The sequence below is a fragment of the Mytilus edulis genome, chromosome 14 (genome assembly GCF_963676685.1).
Source record: "Mytilus edulis chromosome 14, xbMytEdul2.2, whole genome shotgun sequence".
Lineage (NCBI taxonomy): Eukaryota > Metazoa > Mollusca > Bivalvia > Mytilida > Mytilidae > Mytilus > Mytilus edulis.
In genome coordinates, this window is record NC_092357.1 from 19,360,088 (window position 1) to 19,380,265 (window position 20,178).

The 20,178-nt window shown below is 32.3% G+C and overlaps 1 protein-coding gene across 1 annotated transcript in view; it reads right to left on the reverse strand.

The window, feature by feature from the left end:
* The window catches only part of LOC139504021 (hemicentin-1-like), a 76,646-nt gene extending 62,959 nt beyond the window's left edge, over positions 1-13,687 (reverse strand). The window contains exons 1-2 of the mRNA XM_071294074.1: positions 13,654-13,687; positions 13,106-13,135 (exon numbers count right to left, since the gene is read on the reverse strand). Coding sequence (XP_071150175.1) covers positions 13,106-13,135; positions 13,654-13,687 — 64 coding nt within the window. The remainder of the gene's footprint in view (positions 1-13,105; positions 13,136-13,653) is intronic.
* Positions 13,688-20,178: the final 6,491 nt, after the last annotated feature.

Genomic DNA, 20,178 nt, shown 5'->3' on the forward strand with positions numbered 1-20,178 from the left:
GTCCTACTAAAAAGCGCTTGGGAACGCCCGAGAGCGCCCGAGAAAAGAAAAAGCGCCCGAGGAAGAACAAAAGGCCCGGGAGAATAAGTGATTTCCTGAATGAAAAAAAAAAACATTGCGTGTTTCACCCGTATAAATGGGGATATTAACGATGCTAAATCTAAAGTGTTTAGATAGTGTTGTTGCACTTTTACATTTTAGATTTAAAAATTGTATATAAGTTGGTAAATATAAGTATATAGAAGAATCATGAACGATATTGTCCTCGATCAAAACGTATTTTTAGTTAGTTTAAAAAAAAATCAGTTCCCGAGGTCTAATATTCGCAACTGCATGGTGAACACTTGTTCAATTACTTTTACCGTTCTTAAATAATGTGCAACTCTTTTAATTTTATAAAATTAATATTTATCTGGGAAATTTGAGAAACGTATCTGTCGGTGTTTAACGATTTATAAATCTTCAGCATAAACTGTGATCCATTATTAGCTTTTCGAAATAGTATTCATATATTATTGTTAAAATTGAAACATTCATCTCTATATATTTTCCCCGGGCGCTAATTTTTTTTCCACGGGCGCTTTTTCTTCATCCGGGCGCTCCCGACGCTTTTTAGTAGGACCCGATTAGATATCTTAACTTAAATAGTTTTAAATTATTGAAAAACAATAGTTAATAGTTTTAAATAGTTTTAAGGAGTATGATTGAATTTAGGTAGAGTAGAACTCGTTTTTATAGTTTTACTTATAATTTTACAAGTTAAATTAATCTAATCGTTATTTTTCAGTACAATATGAACTATGTTGAAACAAAGTTACCATTTCTTTTAAAAATAACAGTATTTTTTAAATAGTTTATTACAGTGTAAAAAGTTGAACGTTAATCTTTACGGGATTCCTAAATGTTATGACACCTTCAGTAGGTCAGTCTAGTCATTAAGAGTTCAAATAATAGTCGTCTGCAAATGCAGCTGGTGGATATTTAATTACATTGTTTTTATCATCTCTGGGAATCAGGTTAACTTAGTGTGAAATTTTCTGTCTAATGTTGCAGACGTAAACAGTTCGCTTTTATTACAGCGAAAACAATGTTGTGAAATTATAATAAATGTTGTAAATATTGGATAAAAAAAATTAGTTATAAGAAAACATTCGATGTCACTGCTTTAGAGGAGATGATACTTTTGCAAATTTAAATGTGAAATTACAAAAAATCCTAATGCAATTGTTATAAAATATATCATATAACAAATACTATGAGAAAAATATAAAAATATTCATAACTGTCATACAAGCGCGGAATATAGTTTCAATTGGGAGATATATTCTCCGTAACACATGCGAATATCAACCAGAATACAGGTGCGCCTATACATGCGATTTCTTTATAAAAAATAACTAGAGGCTCTAAAGTACGAAGCCCTGTTGGTCTCACACAGATTATAAAGTGTCTTTTAAAGTCCTGCGCTGATGATGTGTAAAGTTCAGCGCTGAAGATGTAATGTCTAGCGCTGGAGATGTAAAGTCCAGCGCTGGAGATCTAAAGTCTAGCGCTGAATATGTAAAGTCAAGCGCTGAAGATGTAAAGTCTAGCGCTGGGGATGTAAAGTCTAGCACTGGAGATGTGTAAAATCTAGCGCTGGAGATATGCAAAGTCTAGCGCTGGAGATGTAAAGTCAAGCGCTGCAGATGTAAAACCAAGCGTTGGAGATGTAAAGTCTAGCGCTGAAGATGTACTATCAAGCGCTTGAGATGTAAAGTTAAGCGATGGAGATCTAGATGTAAAGTCAAGCGCTGGAGATATAAAGTATAGCGCTGGAGATGTAAAGTCAAGCGCTGGAAATGTAGACTCCAGCGCTATAGATGTAAAGTCCAGCGCTGGAGATCTAAAGTCTAGAGCTGGATATGTAAAGTCAAGCGCTGTAGATGTAAAGTCTAGCGTTGGGGATGTAAAGTCTAGCGCTGGAGATGTGTAATATCTAGCGCTGGAGATGTGTAATATCTAGCGCTGGAGATGTGTAATATCTAGCGCTAGAGATATGCAAAGTCTAGCGCTCAAGATGTAAAGTTAAGCGCTGGAGATGTAAAATCAAGCGCTGGAGATGTAAAGTCTGGCGCTGAAGATGTAAAATCAAGCGCTGGAGATGTAAAGTTAAGCGCTGGAGATCTAGATGTAAAGTCAAGCGCTGGAGATATAAAGTCTAGCGCTTGAGATGTAAAGTCAAGCGCTGGAAATGTAAAGTCCAGCGCTGAAGATATAATAAAATTAACGGTATCAATTTTCTTGCACCAGATGCGCATTTCGACAATACATGTCTCTTCAGTGATGCTCGTGGCCAAAATATTTGAAATCCAAAGCTTATAAAAAAGATGAAGAGCTATAACCCAAAAGGTCCAAAAATTATAGCCAAATCTGTGAAAGGGATCAGAGCTTTGCATGAGGGAGATACATTCCTTAATTTATAACAATTTCTATCATTATGTAATAGCAAATTTTAATAACACCGTATTTTCATGCCAGTACCGAAGTACTGGCTATTGGGCTAGTGATACCCTCGGGGACTAATAGTCCATCACCAGAGGCATCGACCCAGTGGTAGTAATAAAATTAACAGTATCAATTTTCTTGCACCAGATGCGCAATTCGACAATACATGTCTCTTCAGTGATGCTCGTGGCCAAAATATTTGAAATCCAAAGCTTATAAAAAAAAAGATGAAGAGCTATAATACAAAAGGTTCAAAAAGTATAGCCAAATCCGTATAAAGTGTAGCACTGAAGATGTAAATTCAAGCGCTGTAGATGTAAAGTCTATCGCTAGAAATGTAAAATCGTGTTTTATAGTGTGTTGCAAATAAGGATGCAAGAAAAGCCTCGGTCACATCTTACCGGATATCTCGAACGCACGCCTAACGGAAAACCTTTTTTCCATCCGTTCATGTCCGTTAGACGTCCGTTCTTATTCGTAAGACGTCCGTCCATATCCGTTGCATGTCCGTTAAGCGTACGTTTTATCCGTCGACGTCCGTTCTGTCCGGTCGAAAATTTTTAGCATATTCAAAACGTTGAACGGACGTCCAACGGATAAAATGTCCGTTGAACGTCCGTTAGGCGTCCATTTTGTACGGTACTCGTCCGTTTCGTTTCCATTTTGTAAACGTTACGTGTCCGTTATACATCTGTTGGTGGTCTGGATGATAAACTCACCAACGGACTTCTACCGGACGTATAACGGATAAAACGGATGTTGAACGAATGAGATCGGACTTCTACCGGACGTATAACGGATAAAACGGATGATCAACGGATCTGAAACGGATATATGCCAATTGAAATTTTCGTCAGAAATGCCAATTATTGGTATGTCAGATTTCTTAAGGTTCATGAATTCTTATTATTCATAATCAACCTTAAAGTAAGGGCGATTCTTCACAATCAAGCAGCTTTTATTTCAGACGCTGACCTTATGCGGTATTTTGAAGAATAAACCAAAAACAGTTACACCTAAACATTTTGAATATTTATGCGATGTACATGTTTTATTATTGTTGCCTTTTATTTTTCCGTATATATTGTCCATCCGTTTTATCCGGTACGCTTCCGTTAGGTGTGCGTTTTATGCGGTACTCTTCCGTTGGATGTACGTTCGACATCCGTTCTGTCCGGTACGTTTCCGTTTCTCGTACTTTGCATATCCGGTATGTGTCCGTTAGGCATCTGTTACACGTCCGCTGTATTCGGTCAGTACATCAACGGACTCCCAACGGATAACAATTCTGTCAACGGACAACTTTTATTTTCATTCGTTAGACGTCCGTTCGTGCTTCGGTCACACCTTACAGGATAGCACGAACGGACGCCTAACGGATGAAAAAAAAAGATGTCCGGACAGAACGGATGTCCAATGTATATACGGATGGTATGCTGCTTTCACGAAAAAAATACTTTTGGTAGCTCTTTACCAAAGAGAATAAGCCTTCTGCAAATCTCTTCGATCATAAGCTTAAGTTTTATAAAAATGTCCATGAACCAGAGTTTGAATGGTGTCGAAACTTTTATATTGACTGCTTTATTTGAATGAACGAATCAGTACATTGCTTTAAAATTAATGCACTTATATAATAGAATCGAAGAGTACATCGATAGAGTATGGTTATTAAATTGGGTATGTTGTAAAGGTTAGATGAAATTGTCTACGTTTTTTTATTCTTCTGTAATGTTTACTGTTTTCAGAGTGTTTTTTTGTTTTCTTTTTTAGCCATGGCTTAGTCAGTTTATTTTCGACTTGTGGGTTTTTATGTCCTCTGGGTATCCTTTGCCTGTTTTATAGTTATGATTTTTTTTAAAGTAAATGAAATAGCGGATAAATGGTTTATTTTTAAATAAATTGTTACCTATGTCAAATTCAAAACATTGCCAGTGTTTATCTTATGAAAGCACCAAATGTTGGACATGTCTACCGAAACAAAAACATATTCCAATAAAATCGTTATCACAATATGAACGATTTTTTAATATCTTGATGCATTATAAGCATTTCCAAAATTATTTGTTTTCATAATATTAATCCACACATTATGCTATCTTATAATATTATTGATTTTTATAATATATCTTAAATTATGGTGTACCATAATAGTCGTTATGGTGTAATGTAACTAGCACTTTACCAAAGAAAATAAGCCTTCTTCAAAACTCTTCAATCATTAGCTTTAGTTTTTCAAAGATGACGAGAGTTTGAATGGTGTCGATAGAGTATGTTTATTAAATGTGGTATTTTGTAGATGATAAATGATAGTTATGGATTAACCGTTTTACAGATGATATCGGATATGTTCCTTATTTCATAACTAAAATCCCCTTTCCTTTTCACGTATATGACATATCGAATTAAAGTATTTACCGGGTTTGTAATAACATGAGCAAGACGACGGGTGCCACATGTGGATCAGGATCAGCATACCCTTCCGGAGCACCTGATATCATCCACAGTTTTCGTTGGGGTTCGTGTTGCTCAGTTTTTACCTTTCTGTGTTGTGTATTGGGTTCTATTATTTGAATTTTTGTCTTTTCTGTTTTAGCCATAGCCTTGTCAGTTTATTTTCGATCTATAAGTTTGACTGTCCTTCTGGAATCTGTCGCCCATCTTTCACAGAGAGTGGTTATATTGTTTTAGTATTTTGTAAGCGCGACATTTTTGTAAACTTAATAGGAAGTAACATTCATATATGTAATATATTATTGTATTAGTTTAAAGCAATTCAATGGGACGTCATATATCTTATATGAATTTACTCGTCTAAACTTAAATTGGAGAAAAACAGCTTCCTTACGACAAATCACGATAATGCCATATCAACCCGGCTTTTTACTAGTCTTAAATGTTGACCAGGATTCAAGTCTTGCTAGTTCACAAAGTGTCAGTCTGTTGTCTGCTCTCTGGCTGGAGTGTTGTCTCTTTTACATATATTCCCTATTTCGATCTCAATTTTATGTAATTAGACATGACGTCCTACTCGGACATATTATTGTGAATCCGGAGCAATAAGTCATTACTCTCAATAAAAAAATACTACTTAATTCGGAAATTAAGGAAAACAGGTGTTATAGTTTTAGAATATTAGCCGAGATAATAGAACAATTTTTAAACCTTTATACAACATTTCTCGTAGCTTTTATATTATATTTTATTGTTTGAATCAACTGATTTACCATTCAATGAATTGCGATTAACACGTAGTGATTGATATTTGTTTGGAGTGTTCAAATCTCTATATTATAAATATTTAATATATTTATTTATATTATTCTATATTATATTTTGACTAACAAACTTCGTGTTTTGACTAGTATAATGTGCAAAGAAGTCAACGAATAAATTTGGATAAATAGAAATAGATTTTTTTTTTTCGATTTTAATGTTATATATTAACAAACAAAAATAAAAGTCTATTATAAATGTCGTCATGCATAAGTCATCATCCACATTTCATACAGTACTTATATATTTATTTCCAAAAGATTATTTTGACAGGTTGCACTCCCATTAGTATGTTGTGATATAATTTCAACTAGGCATTAATATTATGAGTTCATTCTGCAATGTGTATAAATTTTCATATCAAACGTAAATTATGTCATCTGTTTCTTACCAATTAATCATACTGCTGAACTAAATAATATTGTATTACATGACCTTGCTTCGCTTTGAAATAGTTTAATATTTACAATTTATTTCTTCTGCTGTTTTTATACTTGTATATAAATTAATTTTGTGGTTCTCAAGAACCAATATGTTATCTTAATTTTTTAAGAATTTTTTTCTGCAGATATATAGAAGTCAAATGGACAATAACTGAATTTTGATATGCAACGTGTTATGTAGGAAAATAACAATCATACATGTCATAGTGCTGTTTTAAATACTCAGGTGTATCTATCATCAAATATTGACCGACGTCGAAATAAATATGTATTGGTAATACATCAAAATGAATATCTAATTTCTACCTGCCTATGTTTATAGATTATGATTTTTTTTTAAATTCTGTCTTGATGTCTCGATTTTTATTCTAAGATGTAATTTTTATTTACATGTAAGACAACACAAGAGACTTTTCTTTTACAGACACAATTTTAATTTTAAAGGATTTGAAAAGAAACATTTCAAATTTGATGGTGACAGAAAAAATACGTTGTATGCATGTGTATTCGAATTAATGTACCCACCTTACCCAATATACACAAATACACATAAGCAACATTAAAACGGTCTGCAACATAAACTGAATTTGAAACAATAACAATTGCATGTAATGAGTTTTTGTGGATCTGACCATTAATTAAATTTCGTCAAATCAAGACATATAAACACGTGAAAGTAATGTGTTTCTATACCTATTGTGTACATAGTCATTTATAATTTATAAAGACGTCTGAAGGATGTGTACTATTTTTTTGTAACAATTCCCCTTGATAAAACTAATGTATTGAAAACGAGGTCAAATGACACACTTATTTTCTACATTTATTTTCTAAAACACGATTTATTCATTGTTTAAGGAACGATAATACATTTAAGAAAAATATGGCTTATAAGACGACACGATTTGTCTCCCTTGTACAAAATACTGTCCTAGATAAAAGACATTGAAGACGAAAGCATTTTAAATATGACGCGAGAAAGGCGACGATTGTCGGATGAATATAATCAATAGATGATCATAAAAATAGCATTTTAAGATTAATAAATTACGGAACTTATTAGCAGTACCCAAAACATTGTTTTTCGGACACATCAAATTTAATTTTTTCATGCATAATTATGAAATTCAATAATATTCAAAATTATGGATACGCATAATATAACTGGAAATATTATTTAATCTCATAATATTATGGATTTTCATAAAGCAGTCAAATTTAGCCAATTCCATAATATTATGGAGTTCGCTAAGTGCCCCGACTGGTTATATATAAAACATATGGCCGTAAAGAAATGTAAATAGCAATACTTTAACATGCTCACTATTCACTACTTGAAAGGTTCAGAAACTATGATATTTGCGAATTGACCAAACAATAACCATGAAAAAAAATGTATTAATATTTATCCAATTACGTAAAAAATATTAATTCACCCTAAATTTTTCCTTTGCATGACGTCATCACAAACGTTAAAACATAGATGACGATGCCGTTAGGAACAGCAAGCCGATACGTAGCGAGACAAAATCTAATAAAAAGAAATCATTCCTGTTTGGATTTAAATGACGATTTTCATTAATTTTACTTATTTAAGATCTGACATATTTTCCCGATCATTTGTATATCTAATTTCCCCTCTGTCTCTTTGTTGCCTTAAGCTAACAACGAAGCAACAACAGAATACGGGTCAATATGATCCTTCAGGAGAATTATCTCCTTCAAAGAGTCAACTGTCGAATGTCGCCATGTTGATATAATTTTGAATCGTAATATAATAACCTCTCTGACTATAAATATTTCGACGAAAATGCAAAAATGGGTAAACATTGTAATGCAAAGACTAAACCTACAGTCCGGAGGCAAATGTCATTTTTACTATCTTCAGATTATCCTTATCTATTTGAATTTTAAAAAAAGCCACAAGTTATGTGAATTTCAACCAAATATATAAGCCTCATTGATCTGACAATCAAAAAGATATACAATTTACAATGATTAAGAATTTGAACAATCAATTTCATTATTAAAGAGGTTTCTTATAATTCTTCCTTTTCACTTTCAACATACAAGCAATCTAATTAAATAATAGTTTATAATTGGTTTGCCTAAAGCTAACACAATCATACCTTAATAGTTAGGCAAAGATACCAAAGCTTTCAATAGGGATCTGGTTTTATTCGAAAAGATATTTTCAGTTTATGTTTAGTGAAGCATGTGAAGCTTGGGCACATTGTTTCAGAATAGGAAAACGCATACTTTGCCCCATATTAGTTAATGATTACTGATGAGACCCTGATGTAAGATTAGTGACCCCAAGATCAATAGAGGTATCCCTCTGCCAATTATACATTTAAATTTAAATGATTATTTGTGAGCACTTGTGGTCTAGAGGTATCATGCATAGACTGAAGACTGTAATGGTTTGCGATTAAAATACGCTTAAGTTCGAACCCATAATATTACACTTGTTTTGAGAGGACAAAAGATCGTTATATCATAAGTTAAATTAAATTAACAAAGTGGCCAGAGGTTTCTTAAAAATGATATACAGTTAGGACAATAAACTGCCGTCAAAGAAAAGGGTTATCTATTGAGAAATTATTTACATGTTATATTATTATGTTTAGTCTCATCTCCATTACTCAAATCTCTCAACATTTAAACCAGGAAATTTTTATAATATATTGAAAAATTAGAAATGATATAACCAACCTAACAATGACATTAATTAAGATTTTGAAACAAAATTCAGATTATTTAACATTTTGACATACATGTACTTCACTAACATGGAACTATTTCATGAACGGTTCTAATTAACGAGAACACAAAACAATTCAAGCAATTGGTTCTTATATAAAATATTAGTTATAATAAGTCATTATTAAGACTAGTCTTCATTGCCTTCCCACTTAAATAATCCTCAACAGCGTTTTTTAAATCGGTCTATCAAATACTAAAATTGCATCTGGAGTCTCTATCTGATAAAATCATTTCTTCAATTGCTGTCATTGCAAAAGTAATACAGTATTAATGACATCCGATTACGCAAGCCTAAATCTCGAGTATTAGATCTGTATAGCTCCGTATAGGCAAAACAAAAATATATGGAGCATGTCAAATTTCGTTTATAGATATATTCCGTTTCGTTGTGATATAGCCATTTCCCCCCTATGCCAGTTTTCCCAAGGAAAAAAATGGCAGGATTTAATTTACCTACGGGCAAATTTATATCATTGACTTTCCTCGCCCTCAGAAAGTTGACAATACGTATTCATATAGCCACTGTTTCTCCATGCCCATATTTCCCCACTTAAAAAAATTGCACGGCCATTTATTGCAAATACTTTCCGTATTTTCTAAGGAAATGAATATCTTCGAAATGTTTAAAATAATCTGCTTGGGTTGTAAGAGAAGAAATTGTGTTGGTTTTGTCGACATGCGTCTCAACTGTAAATGTGTAGGGTCATTGAGTGCGATTTGGGTCCTATATGTTTTACCCTCATATTGACTCTGTCTAAACATCCGTCTTATTCGTTAGACTGACATAAATATATGTCTTTATTCATATTTACTACTGATGGTAAAATACTATTGTGAAAAAAAGAGATTAACACTTTCATCGTAGAGTCAAAATGTATTGCTGATGTTCGTTTTGATTCTGTTTACAGTTTTGACATTTTTACTCTTTACAATACACTTCTAAATAATCTTATCATATCTTATTAAATGGTCATTTGGTAAATCTGAATGCAAATAAAGGCAACAGTAGTATACGATGTTCAAAACTCATAAATCCCTGGACAAAAAACAAAATCGGGGTAACAAACTGAAACTGAAGGAGACGCAGTATACATAAGAGGAGAACAAAGACACAACTTTAAAGTGTTACACACACATAAACGGACTACGCTTTAGTCAAAATCCTATGAGAATAACAAATATAACATCAAAACCAAATATAAATACATGAACTTAGGATAGATAAGTACCGTGACACGTCTTATAATCTATTTGCTGCAATTCATTTAAAGCCTTCTTCTTTAATGAGAAAGGGGAACATGCTAGATATACTTACTGGAAATGTGATCAGATGATTGAAGCTGTTAACATTCTCCTTTATAATACTAAAATACGTTTCGGTAACAAAGTTTATCGACAGGTTGTGTGTATTCAAATGGACATTTATTGGTCCTCTAAAATAGCAGACTTGTTTTTGTACTGTTACGTATCACAGTTTATGGTCAAACTCAGTAAAGACCCGTCAAAATGCAACTGATTGAAAAATTTCACCATACTTATGTTTAATCAAATTTAAACGGTAATATTTGTCCTTTCCTTGATTTAGATATTTCAGTTTTACACCGGAAACTCCACACAAAAATCACAGCAAAAAGGACGATTTCAGTTTTCAGTTTTGAATGGTGATGTTCCTTTGGAACTATCGTACGGTGTTTATTTCCCTAACTAGTTCGCTAGGCGCGTGTTTATTTTGGTGGTTTTTTTTCTTTTCTTTTAGCAAACGTAATCTATGTATTCCTAGTAAATTATCAAGCCAGGGATTTCGTTACCACACATTACTTAAACCTTTACTAAAATTTGCCATAAATATAAAGATTTGGTTTTGAAGTTTGGTTGTACCTTATTTTAAACGGGATAGCACATCCTCATTTTAACGGAAATTGTTTATCGTGCCCGGAAATTTAGAAACGGTCCTGGTAAACTTATCATTCCTTTAAATAAACCTATTCTAAAAGGTTACCTATTCAACACAGTGATTGTAATTAGATCATTGAATATTGTTTTTATTGGTATTAATATTGATTCTGTTATTAGTATATTAAAAGCAAACTAAGTATTATTGTTATCTTCATATACACATTAATGGATCCACAATATGTCGCTATCTGTATCTTGGCATGGGAAGGCCATGTTGTTCTCTAACTGTTTATGACGTCTTTACACTAAATCAATTGGATTTTGGATGTGTACTGATTGATAATTTTGTCTAAGATGCATGATTTATTTATTAGTTGTTATTGGCCTTGAACTATCTGTCAGTAACTGCAAGTTCTCTCAGATCTGTACTTATTGTCTTCTTTTTGATGGGATATACAAGTTACTGGCAACGACAACTCTGTGATGTATTTCTATTTGTATCCATCGGATGAGTAAAGCCTTTTCCAACTGATTTATGGTTCGTTCTTATGTTAAAATGTTGCACCACTGTCTCAGGTAGGGGTAGGTTTGGGATACCGCTAGCATGTTCAACCCTGCCACATTTTGTATGCATGTGCCTGTCCTAAGTCAGGAGAACGTAATTCATTGGTTGTCCTTGTTTATGTGTAACATATTTGAATTTCGTTCTTTGCACATAACTTAGGCCGTTTGTTTTTCCGTTTGAAATGTTTAACGTTTGTCATTTCGGGGTCCTATATAGCTGACTATGCGCAATGGGCTTTGTTCACTATTGAAGGCCGTACGGTGATCTATAATTAATTGATATATAGCTTGATGAAATTGCGAACCCTTTGGCGTATGATATGCTGAAAAATGTATCCATTCATATATTTAACATTATAAAACACGGACATCGGTATATAACTTATTCATAGAAAGTGATCCCGTGTTTGCAAAAAAAAAACTCATTACGTAGGGTACATATTGTACATGACCAATATGAAGTTACACGTTATTATTTATCATGTCAAAAAAAAATCCTACTCGAATTTTCTCAAATAAAATATAATTTCACATTTATATTTCAAGTTCTTGCGGGTCAAATGTGTTATGGAACGAATATGTGGTCATGATACGACGACAGCACAAAATTACCAAATGCAACACGCAGACAAGACCTCAATTGATTTTTTATACCCAATGCGATGGCACCCTTCTATAAAAAAAAGTCATGTCCGGGATGTCCCGAACAATATATAAAGAAATTCTGTGCCCACATCATATGTTTCATATCGGTTAATGCCACAGCTAATGGACGTTTAGACCCCGAGGATATTATCAGCCCAGTAGTCAGCACTTCGGTGTATATCAATTATATGGTCATTTTTATAAATTTCATGTAACAAAACTTTGAATTTGTTGAAAAAAAAAGGATTATCTTATCCCAGGAATAAATTACCTTAGCCGTATTTTGCACAATTTTTTGAAATTTTCGGTCCTCAAAGCACTTTAACTTTGTACTTTTTTGGCTTTATAACAATTTTGATCTGAGCGTCACGGATGAGTTTTCTGTAGACGAAACGAGCGTCTTGCGTAGTAAATTATAATCCAGGTACATTTGATAACTACTTTCAAACAATCATGTAACAACTGTTACCATCCGATCAAATTACATCTTTATGTTGGCTTCATCAGAGTATGTGTTGACCAGTGGGTCAAACATCCTACTACAGAAAGGCTTGTAACACATACCACACTGTACCAAGGGTTTACAGTGGATAATGGTTGTTATCCTTTAATTGATAATCCATTTCCAACTGACGTGGCCGACGTTACTACAATAGGTTAAAATGAGGTTCTTGTGCTGTTAGAGGGGGGTATAGGCCTGATCCTTGTAATCCCTCCATTAAGCTGAGATGAAAAAGTTGGATAATGTTAATTTCCTTGGGGGCCCCTGAAAAAAATCGCATGGAGAAAAAAAACGACATCAATTGGTGAAGAGCTGTAGAAGTTTATTATATGCAATTAACCTGAAATATTCATGCAGAGATAAAATAAAAGCTTGCGAAGCTCAAAGATATAAACATTATTTGTATATAAAGGCAAAGTAAAATGAATTGCTTTTAATATCAGCATACTAGTTATAAGAGAGACTGGAAACTAAATACCATCAATTGTGTTAGGAAGCTTCATAATTCGTGTTAGAAAATAGTATTTACCTTCGGTTTCTGTTCGAACCCCGGATAGAGCTACAATAATATATCATAATTTACCTTATTTTAGGTAATATCAAATGATGTAAACCTAGATTTAACACTCTGTTCAAAACCTTCAACATTTACAGTGATTCATCTAATACATGACAGTAATTCTCCGAAAGTATCACAAACTTAGTGGTCACAACTTTGTTATTTGCATGAAAATACTGACATATTATGAAATTTTGAAATTTACTTTGAATGAATGCATGTTGCTCTCAGATTTTGAATACCTTTGATTTATTTTCAGTGTTTATATTAACAGCTTTCTGGTAATAATCTCTTATTATGATTATGGACTTTCCGATCAGATTTTCGATCAGATTTTTCTGACTTTTGTGATTTTCCTTTTTTTATAAGTTTTTGAACCTGAATAATTGTCCTCATCAATGAAATATGTACCATTAATATTATTATCAAGCATTATCGATTATCTTAAGTTAACTTTAATCTGACTAAAAAGATTAAGTTCCTGGATAAACAAAACAAAATTTTTCAAATGTAAATACCTTCTTTATGTTGTGGTTTTGATGCATGATACATTACATTCTAAAACGCTTTAAAGTCACACAACAGAAAAACAACATTAAACTCCCGCTTTTATGACAATGTTAAATATAAAATTAAGATGACAACATTACATGACAGGACTACAATACAAATAATTTGGAGAATATATAGGAAACAGAAACACACGAATAATAGCTTTAAAAAGGTACCAAATTTCAAATTTAATACGCCAGACGTTCGCTTCGTCCACAAAAGACTAATCAGTGACGCTCAGATGAAGAAAGGTAGAAAGTCAAAACAAGTACAAAATTGAAGAGCACATATGACCAAAAGCTCTAAAAAGCTGGGCGTTTGTAGGCATAATTGGTAAAACCATCAAAAATTGGAGTAAAGTAGTCTACATCGGTTTATTATCTAAATCACTGTAAAAACAAACAATATTAAAATAAGGAGAAGAGGTATGATTGCCAATGAGACAACTATCCGCCAAAGTTCAAATAAAGTTGATGTAACCAATTATTGGAAACCATACGGTTTTAAGCAATGAGAAAACACATAAATACATATCAACAATAAAAGTTAATGGCAACACATTACTTAAACAAGCACAAAATACATGTAATAAGTGAAAAATGAACTGTTAAAGTAAGTAGATATTTAGGTTAATATTTTGTAAACCTGGGAAAGGAAACCAACCTTTCGTGTGGTACAGATCGAGATACCAATATATCTGAAAAGTAATGGTCTCTGCTAGTTTCTCGAAACTAGAGGCTCTAAAGAGCCTGTGTCGCTCACCTTTGTATATGTGAATTAAACAAAGGAAGCAGACAGTTCATGACAAAATTTTGTTTAGGTGATTGTGATGTGTTTGTACATCTTACTTTACTGAACATTTTTCCTGCTTACAATAATCTCTATCTATAATGAACTTTTCCGTGGAAAATGTTAGTAAAAATTTACAAATTTTATGAAAATTGTTTAAAGTTGATTATTAAGGACAATAACTTATTAGGGGGTCAACTGACCATTTTGGTCATTTTGACTTATTTTTGAGTCTTAAATTGCTGTACATTATTGCTGTTTACAGTTTATCTTTATCTATAATAATATTCAAGATAATAACCCAAAACAGCAAAATTTCCTTAAAATTACTACTTTAGGGGCAGCAACCTAACAACGAGATGTCCAATTCATCTAAAAATTTCAGGGCAGATGGACTTGACCAGATAAACAATTTTACTGCTTGTCAGATTTGCTCTAAATGCTTTGGTTTTTGAGTTATAAGCCAAAAACTGTATTTCACCCCTATGTTCTATTTTTAGCCGTAGCGGCCATCTTGGTTGGTTTGCCCGGTCATAAAACACATTTTTAAGCTAGATAGCCTAATAATGATTCTGGCTATGTTTGGTAAAATTTGGCCCAGTAGTTTCAGAGGAGAAGATTTTTGTAAAAGTTAACTAAGATTTACAAAAAATGGTTTAAAATTGAATATAAAGGGCAATAAATCCTAAAGGGGTCAACTGACCATTTTGGTCCTGTTGACTTATTTGTAAATCTTACTTTGCTGAACATTATTGCTGTTTACAGTTTATCTCTATCCATAATAATATTCAAGATAATAACCCAAAACAGCAAAATTTCCTTAAAATTACCAATTTAGGGGCAGCAACCTAACAACGAGTTGTCCGATTCATCTAAAAATTTCAGGGCAGATAGATCTTGACCAGATAAACAATTTTACCCTCGTCAGATTTGCTCTAAATGCTTTGGTGTTTGAGTTATAAGCCAAAAACTGCATTTTATCCCTATGTTCTATTTTTAGACGTAGCAGCCATATTGGTTGGTTTGCCCAGTCACAAAATACAATTTTTAAACTAGATAGCCTAATAATGATTCTGGCTATGTTTGGTAAAATTTGGCCCAGTAGTTTTAGAGAAGAAGATTTTTGTAAAAGTTAATTAAGATTTGCGAAAAATGGTTTAATATTGACTATAAAGGGCAATAACTCCTAAAGGGGTCAACTGACCATTTTGGTCCTTTGACTTATTTGTAAATCTTACTTTGCTGATCATTTTTTCTGTTTAAAGTTTATCTGTATCCATAATAATATTCAAGATAATATCCAAAAACAGCAAAATTTCCTTAAAATTACCAATTTAGTGGCAGCAACCCAACAACGAGTTGTCCCATTCATCTTAAAATTTCAGGGCAGATAGATCTTGACCAGATAAACAATTTTACCCTTCGTCAGATTTGCTCTAAATGCTTTGGTTTTGAAGTAATAACCAAAAACTGCATTTAACCTCCATGTTCTTTTTTTAGCCGTGGCGGCCATCTTGGTTGGTTGGCCGGGTAAAAAAACACAATTTTTAAACTAGATACATCAATGATGATTGTGGCCAAGTTTGGTTAAATTTGGCCCAGTAGTTTCAAAGAAGAAGATTTTTGTAAAAGTTAACGACGACGGACGACGGACGACGGACGACGGACGCCAAGTGATGGGAAAAGCTCACTTGGCCTTTTAGGCCAGGTGAGTTAAAAGAAGAGTGACCATGCGGTGTCAAGATTGCCCAAAGACGTGCCTCCATACGGTCGGTCTTTTCATGTGATAATTCCTGAAGTAAAACGTTTTTTCCACCAAGAAGTATTATTTTCGCTTGTCTTATGACATTTTTACCGCCGTAAGCTATTTTTTTAATAATTTTAAAACAGTTTTTCAGGAATAGTATTTTTCTTTTTTTTTTTTTGTGTCTTGCAAACTATTTTCTTTAAATAATGAAAATGAGAATATTTGGTAGTGTAAAATGAATTTAAATGTGAAACAAATTACTTACAGGCACAAAGATAGCACTAAATTCAAATATATTATGTAAAAGGAATTATAAAAATGTAGAAGGTGCGTTAACAACATTTGCTTATGTTTCACTCTTATAACTAGAGGAAAGGATTGTTTCTGCCTAAAATATTTTTAAATGGCAACAGTACAACGTTACTATCAAATGAACTAAAACAAATAAGCAAACCGAAGTTTGCAGTACGATCATAGTAACCAATGACCTTACACAGCTCATTATTTTACATCTGAGAGCATATTGTATTGAAACATGGTATCGTCTGGGTTAGTTAAAAGAGTGACCTATCGTTCTGAAAGGAAATAACTCCACATATCCATTTACATTTTTCCTATGCCTTTTCAACATTTTGAGGTTGATCACAATATAATTATCCGTAAACTTTAAATTATATGCACTACTATCAACTAACATATCAGATGTTTAAAATGTATTTCTTTAAAAAGTGTCAAATAACAAAAATCGTCAAAATTACAAATTTATTAATCGGTCAATGTTTTTTTGACGGTTAAAATTGTCATATTCGAATTTCTAAATAACGTCACAGTACATTAGAAGAATTATGGACAATTGCGTAAACCATATACAGCACCTGAGGGGCTAAACGGTACATTGTCAAAATATGGAACATATTGAAGAATTATACAGAGAAGTAAACAAATGTATGAAGGATGGTGGAAACGCTTTTTGGAATTAAAAAAAAATATGAGGAAAACATTAGGTATATGTAAATTTTACGTTACAATAGAGTCACTGCAAATAATATTGATAGAAATATAAGCCACCATTACTGATAGAACATTTAACTACATTTCACCGAATAAAGACGAGAAGGAGCCGTAAACTCCGTCTGTACGAAAGAAGGATAACTTTATCACCATAACCACGACAGAATATTTGTTAAATTGCCGTAAATAGTGGAACACAATATCTGTGTAAACATTTGAATAAACAATTGACTTTAATAGAACACCACTTTTGAAACCGTAGAAAATCCGAGTTAACAACGACACTCCGAGAATTTTATCACCAAACAGGAAACAATTTACAAATATTTTCAATTGGAGATGTGAAGATGATAAATTACCGAAAAAACGGGAAAATACTGCTGTTGTTGATGAGTTAATCACTGGAAAGATGTTTTACACAAGCCGCTATAAAACGAACTTGTGCCGGACGTACACCACGTCCTACAGTCAAACGGTACCCGCTCGAAATCCGAACAAACATTTACAACTTAAAGGTCAAACATTATGATACATCAACACAAGAATGGAGAAAAAAAAAACAAAATTTTAGATAACATTCGCTTTACTTTATCTTTTGAAACTTGTTCTTAACAGACGGATAGCATACGTAAAATATCTTTATCGATATCATTATAGTAATACTCTTTAATATCAACAAAATGTTTGAAATAAAAGTTTTGTAAATTCGAAGATGTATACGTGCATGTTTTCTTGCAATTGTTGAATTATTGAAAAAACAAGTGATCAATTATTTGGGATATCGGGAAGTGTTGTATTCAAATAATGCTATCAAAATTCAAAATGTTAGTTTTAAATTTGTAAAACATATCCCGTCGCAATTTTCCTAAACATACATCGCAAACATTTCTGAATTAAAAGTAAACCGGTCATGGTATGGTGAACATGAAATTATTTGCTTATGCAATGTTCGAATATCGTCAGTAGAAAGTTGGTGACATGGTATACAAGTCAATGTTAAAAATGCTTCATAAATACATTTCTATAATTATATTTTTTACTTTTTGTATGCCTCCATCTTTTAAAAAATGTTTAACGAGCTCAAGATTTTAAAAGTGATCAAATATAAAACATTTGGTGCATACCATGTATCAAGATTATATGAAATAGTTCCATCAAAAACAAGAATTCCATTTCTACTCAACAAAACTCTAATATTCAAATAGAAGATGTTTATTTGGTTAACAAATTCAATGACAATGTAGATACTTTTTGAACAAAAACTTTAAATAAAGGTCAGTCAATTTGAAACGTATACAGTCGCATCAGATACGTTGACGTAGACGTATTTGAGAATACAGTAAATTGATATGATCGGGTCGGATTCAGATAAAGATAAACAAATAAAAAGGAAATACCAGATTTTGTAGCATGCTATTAGCCTTTGAATGATGATATGGAAAGTTTGTGTAGTTTATAGGTATGAAAGGGATAAATGTGAAAAAAATGCTCTGTCATTTATTTACTATCGTTGGCGCCTGGAGATCTAAATTTCTATCTTACTTTTTTTTTATTATTAAGGTGGTACCCAACACTTTAACTAAAATTAATTTGGCTCGTTTACTTTTCTTCAAATTTAGACAAAGTATTTACTTTGACCCTTTGACAAAAATATAAAAATTTCAAAAAAATTGAACCAACCATTTAATCAGAAAAATTACACTGGTTATATAGCAGTTTGACACACACCAATTTTGATCACTGAGAAGCTTAATATTCCCTTTACACCACAACGTAATTAAAACGTTTAGCTGATTTTATAGAGTTATCTCCCTGAAGTGTTAGGTACCACCTTAGCAATGTATTTTGATGTTTTGGGAGGCGACTTTCCTGATATGGAACTTGCGCCCTTTTTTATTTTTTCTATCTTACGCTGATTTATTCTGTATTTATATTAGCTCATTTAGGACAAATATTGCATCTTATTTATTGGACGAAAGCTACACGAAAGACACCAGTCAAACATTACTGTAAAAAATTACCCAGAACGGAGTTTGTTATTAAACAAAGAAATAAATCAAATAAATTTAAAAATAAAAACTTGAACAAGAATTCCATTTTCGTTATATATATGTCACAGTAAAACGTTGAAATTAGGAATTACATGTAATTATTAAAAAAATAGGAATCACATGAAATTCCTCAAACTGCCCAGTAATTACAAATTTTCACAGGAACTTTTACACCTATTAACTATTGGTTACAATAATGTTGTTTTATGGTCTACTGATCATTCAGCCGAGTATTAACTCAAAGTCATCATCCTAAACTATATCTCTTCTTAATAAGTCATAAGCTACGAGATAAACCAAACAATCGAGATGATTTTTTTGTGGTTAAATCATCGAAGATAGTAAGATAGTGAAATGATAATTAACTTTTACCAGCAAATTTGGTTCAATATTGTCAAAAAAAGTGAAGAAACATTGCAAGTTTATCAATTGCACTTGTACACTATCTGTTTATCATATGTTAATATCTGGTGATATGACTGTCTTCAAAGGTCATTTCGAGGGTGAATTAGATGACGTTTAGACAATATAACACACATAATTTTGTTATATATTGTATAGTTCATGCATTTTAATTGTTGTTTTAAGACTTTTAGTGATTTTGATATAAGTTTAAGTATATCATAAATCAAATATGAGAATATGAGTCAAATCGGTGAATATGAATTTAACAACTAATACCCCTTTATGCTAACTTTTTCATATTTATTTGAAATGGGCAACAAAACGAAAAAAACATATATTTCAGAGGATATTTTCAAATTATACAAGGAAGAAGGTGATAGAGTCTTAATTTCAAAGGATATGCTAAATAAAATTAAGAATTGAAATGGAGAATGCACCAAAGAAACAACAATCCGACCATAAAAAAACAACAGCAGATGGTCACCAAC